This window comes from Felis catus, chromosome B4 (assembly GCF_018350175.1).
Source record: "Felis catus isolate Fca126 chromosome B4, F.catus_Fca126_mat1.0, whole genome shotgun sequence".
Lineage (NCBI taxonomy): Eukaryota > Metazoa > Chordata > Mammalia > Carnivora > Felidae > Felis > Felis catus.
In genome coordinates this window covers 44791348-44803584 of record NC_058374.1, presented here as the reverse complement: position 1 = coordinate 44803584, position 12237 = coordinate 44791348, and the positions used below count along the sequence as shown (strand labels likewise).

At 36.2% G+C, this 12237-nt stretch overlaps 1 protein-coding gene across 5 annotated transcripts; it reads left to right on the top strand.

Moving 5' to 3' along the window:
• The first annotated feature begins 410 nt into the window (after window positions 1-410).
• Window positions 411-12017, top strand: LOC123386529 (NKG2-A/NKG2-B type II integral membrane protein-like). Of its 5 annotated transcripts, none has more exons than XM_045061363.1 (7): window positions 411-525; window positions 2762-2970; window positions 3245-3376; window positions 3830-3883; window positions 4395-4519; window positions 11476-11579; window positions 11830-12017. In XM_045061363.1, exons 2-7 carry the CDS (start codon window positions 2784-2786, stop codon window positions 11948-11950), a joined length of 723 nt encoding a protein of 240 aa, XP_044917298.1. In that variant the 5' UTR covers window positions 411-525; window positions 2762-2783; the 3' UTR covers window positions 11951-12017. The 5 variants fall into 5 exon arrangements, with proteins under 5 accessions (XP_044917298.1, XP_044917297.1, XP_044917300.1 ...); XM_045061362.1 differs by having other exon boundaries at window positions 2615-2970; XM_045061364.1 differs by lacking the exon at window positions 411-525 and having other exon boundaries at window positions 1737-2970; window positions 3299-3376.
• The last annotated feature ends 220 nt before the right edge of the window (window positions 12018-12237 follow it).

Sequence of the window (12237 nt, the reverse complement as noted above, 5' to 3'; positions counted from 1 at the left end):
GTCTACGGGTTGATGATTTTAGAATATTTTCAGTGAAATGGAAATGACATATCAAGGGCATAAGAAAAAGAAACACATAATATCTAGATGTAGCAAATTTGCCTAAAAGTAAAACATAAACTTCTAAGATATTTTACACAAGGCCTAAGTCCTCAGTGTTTGTCATTCAGATGGAAGTAAGTGAACAGCCTGGGTGGCTAAGTCTCTGACCCCGGCATCTTGTGGAACATAAAATTTGTCAGAAGCATTTGCTGAAGGAAGGACAAAGGAAATGCCACACTGCAAGCTCAAAGCCTCTACATTCTGGAGGTGTGTGAGGAGATAAAGTGTCTTCAAAATAGCCCAAGGGCAAGAATTTCCTGTTCAAATTTGAAGTGACACATTGATGAGAAATCTACTTTTTCCACTATTGCTTCACTCTCAGCGCTCACAGGGCCGGCAGGGTGTGAAGACCACAGATACTGTCTGGTTACGAGAGGAACCTGGTTCCCTCTGGACGATGCATGACTGTCTGGCCAACAGAAGGTATGTGTCAACACAGTCCTGCCTTTCTAGTAGTCACCCCAGTGAGTGGGAGATTATAAATGCTGGTGGGATGCACCTGAGGCACAGCTACTATACAATGAAATCACAGAGAACATTGGAATCTGCATTCCAACAATTCAGGGTAACAAACAAGAATGACTATGAGATACATTAGAGGTTTTACAATATTCAATTTCTTGCCTGTGGAGATGTCATTAAGAATATGCATATACCTATGCATAGGTTTGCAAATCAATATAATTTAAGGTGAGATCACAGAAGCATCAGGGCAAAGAACACATGATTTGGATTTGTCATCAGTTGTCATCAAGAATATATTATATCTATTCGACATTGGTCCAGTCTTTAAAAATAAATCCCGAAAATGAATCCATTATACCATAAAGGTGAAATGGAATTCCTGATACAGTTATTTCAATAAATGAAAGTAGTTTGATTCTTCATAAAATTCAAGATGAGGTACCTTGTGTAAAAATGTTAATTTGAACTTAACTATATACAATCCAAAGACTTTTTATAAAACTGAACAAAACTTGGCCAAGAAAGATATTCAATACTGAAAGACGCTCTTGTGTAATGAATTGTTACATGGTGTAAATGCTATGAATCAGTAATGATAAATGGTTACTGTGTTAAAAATAATTAAAATTGGGGCACTTGGGTGGCTCAGTCGGTTGGGCGTCCAAATTCGGCGGGGGTCATGATCTCACGGTCCGTGTTCAAGCCCTACCTCAGACTCCGTGCTACAGCACGGAGCCTGGAGCCTGCTTCAGATTGTGTGTCTTACTCTCTCTAAACCTCCCCCACTCACAGTCTGTCTTACTCTCTGTCTCTCTCTCTCAAAAGGAAACAACAAAATTGTTTTAATAAAAATTATTAAAATCGCTAACACATTTTTGAGAACTTAGACCACTCAGATTGAGTTTAAGTGCTTTATATGCGTTATAGTGTATGCCTTTAATTCGTATTTTAGATTACTAAACTAGATAGCTAGACATGAAATAAATCTTTTTAATTTTTATTTTTTTTTAATATTTCATGTTTATTTATTTTGGAGAGACAGAGAGAGACACAGAATGAGCAGGAGAGGGACAGAGAGAGGGAGACACAGATCTGAAGCATGCTCCAGACTATGAGCTGTCAGCACAGAGCCCTGCGTGGGGTTCGAACCCATGAACCATGATATCATGACCTGAGCGAAAGTTGGTCGCTCAACCAAATGCTCAGTTGACTGAGCCACCCAGGTGCCCCACGAAATAATTTTTGAAGCTGATACTTTGTACTTGGAGAGACAGGAGTAATTCCAGAGATCACTGACTGCACAGTTCCTTGACTGAGGTCTGAAATTACATTTATGTGAGTTTTAGTATAACTAAACAACTGGAGTTACCCTAACTGCCTTTGAAATCGTAGATCTTTCTAGACGTTTATAACAACTGTGTTCTTCCATAAATGATCTACTCTATTATTTATCATTTTATGGTTTCATATCTTTGCCATTAAATCAGTTGTCACTCTGATGTTAAGTCCTCTTGTAAAAAATGCTTTGTTTCCTTTTGTCTTCACTATTATTCCTGCTTTGGGCAATTTTAGTGTGTCACGTAACATTTTGCAACATATGAAATATTTCTTCTAAAATTTAATAATTCTCAGAACTCCCCAGATGTTCAAAATAAAATATCACTCTGATAGCACTGCATTACTTTTTAGAAACACAATTTCAAACCACAAATAAAAGTCTTTTGCAACAGGGAATTCCTATATGTGCTAAAATTATATTCTCCAATCTTAGAGCACCTAATTTTCAACCAGTAATGGGCTTTATCATTGTCAAAATTGATACAACGCTTTTTTGTAATACAGCACTTTAATTAACCTGGATATTCTAATAGTGTTGAAATATGTCTGTGGAATCTGACCTTACATTAATGAGGACACTGTTATTCATGAATTCCTTTCTTCTTCACTAATTTAGTGCTTTACATGTTTTGCAACCAATACTATTCTGCTATTATTGTAAAAATCCACTTATTCTATCATGAAACACTTATTTCAATCTCTACACAAGTTAGTACCAGACTTTATATTGTTCAACTGCAAATGAGGAGTCTCCCTCACCCTGCACCCCACCCGGTGTCACTGGACTAGCAATGTCGTCAGCACATGACACACACTCTTGATCAAGACCTTCAGGGCAGTTTCCTCCACATTGTAGCTGACACTGCTCAGCTGCAGACATGGACAACCAAAGCGTGACTTATGCGGAACTCCATCATGCTAAGGGCTCAAAAAGACAGCAAGTGCAACCTAAGGGCACGAAAAGTTCCATTTCAGTAACTGAGGAGGAGATAGCCTATGCAGAATTGAATCTTCAAAATGCTTCTCGGGACCTTCAAGGGAATGGCAAGAACTCTCCCTGCAAAGGTAAAAAACATGTAATGCAGACAAGTATGTCTGTTTTACGATTTGAAGTTGGGGTGTAGGGGTATAGGGAAAGAGTAGGAAGTGATCTCACATAGTTTTCATTTGTGAGGACCAGAGCTGGAGGTTGGAATATGGTATTGCAATTGAATGCATTGGTATATTCTGAGAGAAGATTCCAATGATAGTGATGGGTTTGAGGTTCAGGTTATTGTATGTGATTCCCTGTGCATTGTCAGTTCTCTTGCTTGTATATCTCGTAAATGATTGTTTCCAGGCATCCTTTCTCAGTGTTTGCATTTGTCTTCCTACTACTCACCTTCATATCCAGAGAAGCTCATTGCTAGTATCTTGGGAATCCTCTGCCTCGTCTTGATGTCCACTGTGGTAACAATAGCTTATATTCCCTGTAAGTACGTGTTTGAATGACTAAGGGAATTTTTCACCTTACTGATCATTAGTTCCTCGACATATTGTGGAACACTTTGAATGCATTATCTCATTTTAATGCATGTGTGCTCTAAGTGTGGAATGATTATTTAGAGTTTATCTAAAGTAGAAATAACAGAATAAATTTAGGGAGAATTAAACATATATTTGGATTTAATAACTCAAATACAAGTCATAGAAGAAACTTTATGGTGAAACATTCATTAATTCTTGAGATTGCTTAAACCAAATATTGTAAGAGATGGTGAGGTTTGGTTTTTTAAGCTTTTGAATTATTTTCTCTCTCATGTTCCTTACTGTATTAAATTTTTCTGGTAAAATAGCACACCCAATTTTAAACTAGGAAACTCAATTATTATATGATTCATTTCATTTAATATTATGTTTTTTGAGAATTGCTTTAATGTTCTAGCTACTGAAGGACCAGAGCAGAACAACACATCCCTGGAAACGACAATCCAGAAAGGTACAACATCCCTTGCAAAATTCTGTTATTAGTTTAGTGGCTATTTTAGCTCTATCTTCAAGTAGGCAAAGATGATAACAGATTCTTTTGGAAAAAGTGAATTCAAAAATCGCTTAATGAACTTTCAGAACTGATGGGGAAATACTCATTCAAAATCATCATACCTGCTGTTAACAATTCCCTCACATTTCCTCCTTCTATAACATGATAAAAGCTAAATCATTGCATGAAGATGGTTTTGTTCACTGGCTCTCAGGACATGTAAATATGGACATTTTTGTGCTCGTTTTATTTGGGCACATAAATTAGGAGATGAAAGCCTAACTCTTCTCTGAGTGTGTGTGTGTTTTGTTTTAACTTTATCAGCTTGTGAGGGTATATGAATATGGTAGGTACACATATGTGTATCCGTATACAGTATGTAAATTTACATTTTGCAATATTCAAAGCTTTTTGGATAATATCTCGTATTATCTCTCTCCGGCATGTCTCTGTTGTCATTGTCTGAAAGAGTGGGTTACATATTCCAACAATTGCTATTACGTTAGCACTGAGAGAAAATCATGGAAGGAGAGTTTGACGTCTTGTGCTTCTAAGAACTCTAACCTGCTCTACTATGATGATGAAGAGGACAAGGTAAGTTTTCAAATGTTTCCTGATTCTATTGAAAGCTTGTCATTACATGGGTCTCCTGAGTGGCTCAGTGGATTAAGCCTCCAACTTCGGCTCAGGTCATGATCTCAAGGTTCCTGTGTATGAGCCCCACGTCGGGCTCTGGGCTGATAGCTCAGAGCCAGGAGTCTACTTCAGGTTCTGTGTCTCCCTCTCTCTCTAATTCTCCCCTGCTTGTGCTCTCTCTCTGTGTCTCAAAAATAAATAAATGTTAAAAAAAAAGGAAAAGTTTGCAATTAATATCATGCTTGTAGAGTTTATCCATGGTTTTATATGTATTTTTAGTTTATTACTTTTAGTCTTTAATATTCCATGGTTTGACTCTATGACACATTATTTATATTTTTATACTTTGAATGTACATTTGATAATTTCCTGTTCTTGCTTTTCAAAGGAATCTGTGCTTCTAGAAATGCTCTTTTGTCTGAAATTAACTTTACTATTTAATTTTACAATACCTCAAGGAAACTAGGCATATGATTGTGCACATTGATTACAATGTAGTTAGAATCACACAATTCTAAATTACATCATGAGACTGAAGTTTAGAGCCTTTATCAGGCCTGCCCATTTTCCTTTTATGAAATATCTCTGCTTCTTTTGGGGCTGTATATCAATGGAATCATTCAGGGTGCATTTTTTGTGTGTCTCCCTTCTCTCCCAGGTACTACTTGTAATCCATCTATATTAACACACTTGTCTACAGTTTGTGAATATTCACTGCTCTCATATGAATATGAGATTTTAAAAACCATTCTCAGAAATTTAGTTCCTTTTTCATATGTGGGTATTATGAATAATTATGTTAGGAGAAGTCTTTTCTATGTCTTCCTCCACATATCATATTGATAATCATTTATTGCACATAGTGACATATATATTTATGTAAAATAAATGTATGGTTTTTGTAATAAAATAATAATGTGTAAGTGTAACATAATCATATTCATGTATAATTAACTACACTTCCCTGTAAGCATTAGTAGGAAATTGCACAGACATAGATATGTGTATATTTCACTATATTAATTATCCCTACATTTTTCTATTTTATGGTGTAAAATACATTGTACCAAATAGGCTTTTGATCCAAAACTCAGCAGTCTCAGAAAAATTCATTAAAGGTTCTGATGGTTAGACACACTACCATTTTCTTGGGTTGTAAATCTCAAGGCTATTCTCCTTTGTGAGAATGAGAAGTGCTGGGTTGTGTCTCTTGCCCATTTCTCCAGGACGGTGTCTTCTTTCCACTTCTCAGAAGTCTTTGTCATATTTTAGACCTGAGCTCTTTTTTGAGCTTTTAAGATGCAAATACCTGCATCTGCATTTTCACTCTCATATAGGAGTCTTTTAATGATCAGAATTTTAATGTTACCATGGTCCTACTTAGCGTTTTGTACATTACAATGAGTATTATGGACCTATTTCAGAAGTTAGCCAAAATCATGAATAGAATTTCCTGTATTATTTTCCTGCATTTACCTTTTTCTTTATTTCTTTATGTTTTAACTTTCCATGATGATTTATGATCCAACTAGAATTCATTTTTTTGTGATGCTTTATGTCTGAGGCTGTGAGATAAGAGTGAAAGTTGTATTTTCTACATCATTACCTCATTGACGGAGCATCATTTATAGCAAAGTAGGTCTTTTCTTCATCAGTAACTTTATATACATAAAGTTATATATATATATGTACACATATGCTCTAATCTCCTTGATATAAGCAATATAGATATTATATATCTTTAAATAGATGATTGTATATTCATAGGTCACAGTCTACACAGTCTATCACAACCCACAGCAGTTCGAGTAAAATGTAGAGACTTACTTGCCTTTATGGTCCATTACCGTGTCCCATTTATACTACAAGTGGCCTAAATATTTCTCTGCTTACATGGAGAATCACATGCATGTTATAACTTTGCTTCAACTGATACTTTTGCTTCAAATATGGAACAATTTCAAAAACACAGGAGGTGAAGGAAAGTCCATAATACCTGGTAAGAATTTTATTCTTACGTTTGTCCTCTCTTTCTTCCTTATTATCCAAAATGCCTTCTTTTACCATGTTTTCTCCATAGCAATCCTTTCATTGTGTTCAGGGCTAGTTTTACTGTTAGAGAAGCATTCACAGCCCGAGGAGCAAGACTGTTCCTGTCAAGTTCATTTCTCAAAAAACAGTACACTCTGTATATCAGTATCAGGCGTAGGTTTGAACTGTATTTTTGAGTGTCTGTGCTTCATCTCAATTTATTTTCTGTACCTCTCCATTCACAAGGCATGTCTTGAGGTATCAGAAAAGCCTAAGAGAGGTTATTTTTTGTGTTTTGTGTTTTGAGGGTGGTGGTGAATGTTTGGAACAGGGATGCTCAGCAATTTTTTCATGTAAATTAACGCTATTTGCCTCCACAATTTACACTATTTCAGCTTAGGCAAGTTTTCATAGGAACAACCTACTGTCAGAGAGAGGGGATTTCTGTACTTCTGACAGTGCTGTACTGAAGCCAGCTCGCACTGGTTTCTGAACACAAACTATGCATCTCTTAACCTTCTCTGCTTTCATGCTTTCACATTGGAAACCTGAAGGGAAGCATTCGTGGAGACTTTGTACCACACACATTAACAAATGCTAAAAATATAAGGTTTGTAGTATAGATCCCACCATACAGTGTTATAATTATGGCTGCAAATATCTTCTCTTTTCAAGAAATTCAGAGAGGAAAATTCATACGCAGATCTAAACATTTACCAACCTATTTATCATTTCTGGTGATCTCTAATCCTTCTTGCGGATATGCATCACCATCTAGTGTCATTTTACTTGTAGCTTGAAGAACATTGTTGAAAGGCAGGTGTAGTAAGAAAAAATTCTGTTCATGTTTGTGTCTGATGTGGGGTCTTTATGCATCTTGTGTTCTAAAAACTATTTTCTGAATGTATAATTCCTGTTTGACAGGTATTTTTGCTTTGTTTTGGTTTTTTGTTTATTTGTTTGTGTGTGTGTGTGTGTGTGTGTGTGTGTGTGCGCGCACACAGGTAGTGGGTTTCTTTCTTTCTTTTTTTTTTCACTATTTTTCCAGTGAGAGCTCATCTTTTAATCATATTGTTATTTACTTAAATATAATGAGTTGTTTTTTCTCCTGCCCTTGTCAAGATCACCTCTTTTTGTGGGTTTGACTTTGATTTTATTTTTTAAGCTGTTGCAGAAAATACCATGACCCTATAACATAGAATTTAACACACTACCCATTTTAAAAAAATAGCCAAGTGTCTTAGATCAGTTTTAGGTTCATAGCAAAATTCAGACATAGCACCGATATATGCTATATTCCCCTACTGTCTATGTGTCAATGCAGGAGCAGTCCATGGACTCTCTCATTTTCAAAAGCCCTCAGTGGGGTGGTTCACTTGCTACAACTGATACACCTGTATTGACACATCTTTACTAGCGAAAGACCATAGTTTACTTCAAAGCTTACTCTTGAGGTTGGGCATTTTATGCGTTTGGAAAAGTATATAGTGACATGTATCAAACATTATGGAGTTATACAGAATAGTTTCCCGACCTTCAAAATCCTCTGTGCTCCCCCTATCCATCCTTCCTTCCCCCTAAACCCTGTCAACCACTGATCAATTTACTGTCTCCAGAATTTTGTTTCTTCCAGAGTGTCATATAGCGGGAATCCTATACTCTCGCACATCTTACATTGCGTTCAACTAGATCATCCATTGTAACCAGTTGAAGCACCCAGTTTCAGTTAGGAGTGCTAACTATTACATTGTTGCAAAGGATATCTAGAGCTCTCCCCTTGTAAAACTGGAATTCAACTCACTGCACAATAATTCTCCTTCAACACTTTCCCCTCAACCTGAGCAACCACTATTCTACTTGTTTCCATCACTTTTACTACTTTGGATACTTTCTATAAGTGGAATCAAACAGGTTTTTTTTTTTTTCATGTGTATGACTGGCTTATTTCACATAGCATAATGTCCTGGAATTTCATGCATATTGTAGCAAGTGATAGGATTTCCTTCCATTTACAACTGAATAATATTACAGTGTTATGTGCATACCACGCTTTCTTTCTCCATTCATCCATCAGTGGACATTTGGGTGGCTTCTGCCCCGTGGCTCTAATGAATAATGCTGCAGTGAGCATGGGTGTATATCTATCTTTGAGATCTTGCTTTCAATTCTTTTAGACAGTTTCCTACATGTGGGATTGCTGATTCATGTGGTAATTGTATTTTCGATTTCTTGAGGAAGCTCCATACATGTCTTCATAACGGCTGACTGATTTACAGTCCCAACAACAGTATGTAGTCTCTTCCTTGTCGACCTCTTCACTGACCCTTTTTTTAAAAAATGTTATTTATTTGTTGTGAGAGAGAAAGAGAGAGAGCAAGCAGGGGAGGTGGAGAGGGAGGGAAGGGAGAGCATCTGAAGCTGGCTCTGCATCGTCAACACAGAGCCTCACGTGGGGCTCAAACCCACAAATGTGAGATCATGTCCTGAGTCAAAACCAAGAGTTGGAAACTTAACCAACTAAGTCACCCAGGCACCGCAAGCTTTTTTTTGTTTAATATAAAATTGATCCTAAAGAGTATGAGGTAATAACTCATCATGATTTTGATTTGCATTTCTCTGATCACTAGCATCTTTCCATATGATTTTTCACAATATATATTGTCTTTGGAAATATGTCTTTTTAATTTCTCTGTCCATTTTTTTAATTGTGTTTTGGTGTTTGATGTTGTTGGTACTAAATTGTAGACTAATTATATATTTTAGATGTGATTCCCTGTTTGATATATGATTTGCAAGTGTTTTTTCCACTATTTCTTCTCATCTTTGATCATGCCCTTTAGTGCACAGAAATGTTTAGGTTGATATACCCCATTTGTCTACAATGAACTTTTCCCTTGTGGTCTGGTTTTGGTGGAGTTAATTTTAGTATACGGTGTAAATGTAAACATCCAGCTTCATTCTTCTGCATGTGGGAAGTCAGTTTCCCAACACCTTTTGTAAAGATTCTGTCTCTCCCTATTGAATGGTCCTGGCATCTTTATCAAAACTGATTAGACTGAATACACATGGGTTTGTGTCTGGTTATTTTTAAGGGATTGTTTCTTTGGGGGATAGGGTTTGTGTCTTTCTGTTCCTTCATCTTGCTGCTTGTGTCCCGTTCCAGTCGGAACTAGTGTGCAGGGCAGGGATATGGATTCTGTCCTAGATAATGTGGCGTAAGTCTGATGGAGGTGGAAGACGTGTCAGCCATCCCTGATTTTCACACTGACTTGAGTCACTTCACAATCCACTCTCTTCCCTCAAGAGTATTTCTTCATCTGTATTTGCCAGTGTTCTTTGGTCATTTCATTATGGTGTCATGAGACGTGGATTTGTACGTGCTCATTCTGTTAGCAGTTTGCTAAGTCTCTGGTGTCTATAAATATTTTAAATGATATTAGTAACCTGTTCACTCATCGTGACTTAACATTGTTGTCCTGTTTTTTTCTGCCTCTGTGGTTCTTCTCATATTCTACTTAGACTTACACTGGCTTTCCTGATACTGTTTTGAGAGTCTCTGAATTGTGTAAATTCTTCTCTTTTTTTCTCTCTCATCCTAAGGTATAAGTAAATTTTGTTCCTCCTTCAAATTCATCAGTTTTTTTCTACTTGAGTGGATTTTCCATTTCCGGTATGGATTTATGCACTGAGATTCTCTGTGGTTTCTTCCTATAGTTTTATTTCTCTATTGATATTTCCTACCTGCTAAATTGCTGCCATCACATGTTCATGCAATTATTTCAACTAAGTTTTCTTTAGAGTTTTCATATATTTATAAATATGACTTTTATTTTTATTATTTAAAAAATGTTAATGCTTTTATTTATTTTTGAGAGAGAGAGAGAGACAGAGCATGAGCAGGTGAGGAGCAGAGAGAGAGGATGACACAGACTGGGAAGCGGGCTCCAGGCTCTGAGCTGTCAGCACAGAGCCAGATGAGGGACTCAAACTCAAGGCCTGTGAGATCATGACCTGAGCTGAAATCGGATGCCCAACCGACTAAGCCAACCGGGCTCCTAAATATTACTTTTAATTACTTTTGTTCTAATACGTGGAACAACGTATCCCAGCAGACGTTTCTCTTGACCTATGCTTTCCTTTCGTTGGAAAACATTTTTAAATTTCTCTTTTTTTTTTTTTTTTTTTTTACTTTTTAGTAAAAAAATTTTAAATTTCTCTTTTTTTTTTTTTCTTTTTTTTTTTTTTTACTTTTTAGGGAGACACTTTTTAAAAATATACTTCAGTAAACATGCATTGTATGTCATTTTTCCTAGATTTACTATTTTTTGTTGCCAAACATTTATGGCAGAATCTTCTCCACTGAAGCCTGTCTACTGATAGTTTTGTTCAATGTTTTCCAAATTCTTATTGCTTATTTTTATGACCTTGTGACTTTTACCTTTGATGTTAATTACTACTGATCAAGTCTCCACCTATGGCACCAACACGCTTGCTCTTTGCAGCTTCTCCCAGTTGTAACATTTCAGTCTTCTTGATCGCTGAGTCAGGGATGGGCAGGTGGGGAGACACTGAGCATCCTAGGCAAGAAGATGATGGGTGTGCTTCTGCCTTGAATCTCCAGGATTTTTTCCAATGTACCTATTTCATAAGTTACTAACCTGTGATTCATTTTCTAAACTCTGACATTGTCTTCACGGTCAGCTTGTCCTCTTCACTTAGTCTTACTAAGATAATTTTATACTTTTGTGTCCACCGTGTAACATTATATTATAATTTGAAAGTGTCTACAAAGGAAGAAAGGATGAACTTTTATGTGTTATTACAGAATCCAAATGAGTATAAGAGCTTGTATTTGACTCCCAATAAATTTTGTTTTCTCATAGTTTTTGTTGAATTTACTCTCTGATACTACATGGGTTAGAGGCTCCCAGAGAAGAAATCATAGTTCATCTGTGCAGCCAAAAGCCTTAACATTTTCTTCTGAAGTGTAAGTCTCCTGACAACTTTTTATTTTATGCCTCACAAGAATTGTTCTTAGAAAGAAAAACAGCAATGTGTGAACAATCAGATAAACACAGTAGTTGAAGTCTTTCCAGAGAAAAATGGTATGAGAAATATGGAGATTGAGATATATGAGTCAAAATGGATGGTTTATTCATTAAAATACTATGGTACCTAGTAAGAGATATAAGCAACCTTATGGTAAGATTAATGAGATATAATTCTCTGTATTTCAGGTTGTCAGTATCTTCAGAGAGTGACAAGAATTGTCCATATTTCAATTTTCTTGCAAAAAAAACTTATTTTGCACCCTGCTCAGTAAGAAGACCATATGTTTGTAAGCACCGGGCATTTTAGTTACCTCATTTTGGTATAATGTTATTTCACCATTTATAAAGAATACATCTCTCATTATTTCAAAACCCGTATGATTATTTTCTTTGCATATTTTTAAGATAATATTTTTAGTGTAATTTTAGGCTCACAACAAAATTAAGAAGAAGCTCCTGAGATTTCCTGGATTGTCCCTGTCTGCACATGTGCATGGCCTCTCCCATTATCAACATCACTCACTAGAATGTTTCATTTCTTACCAAGGATGAATCCGCATCAATGCATATATATCGCCCAAAGTCCAAAGAGTA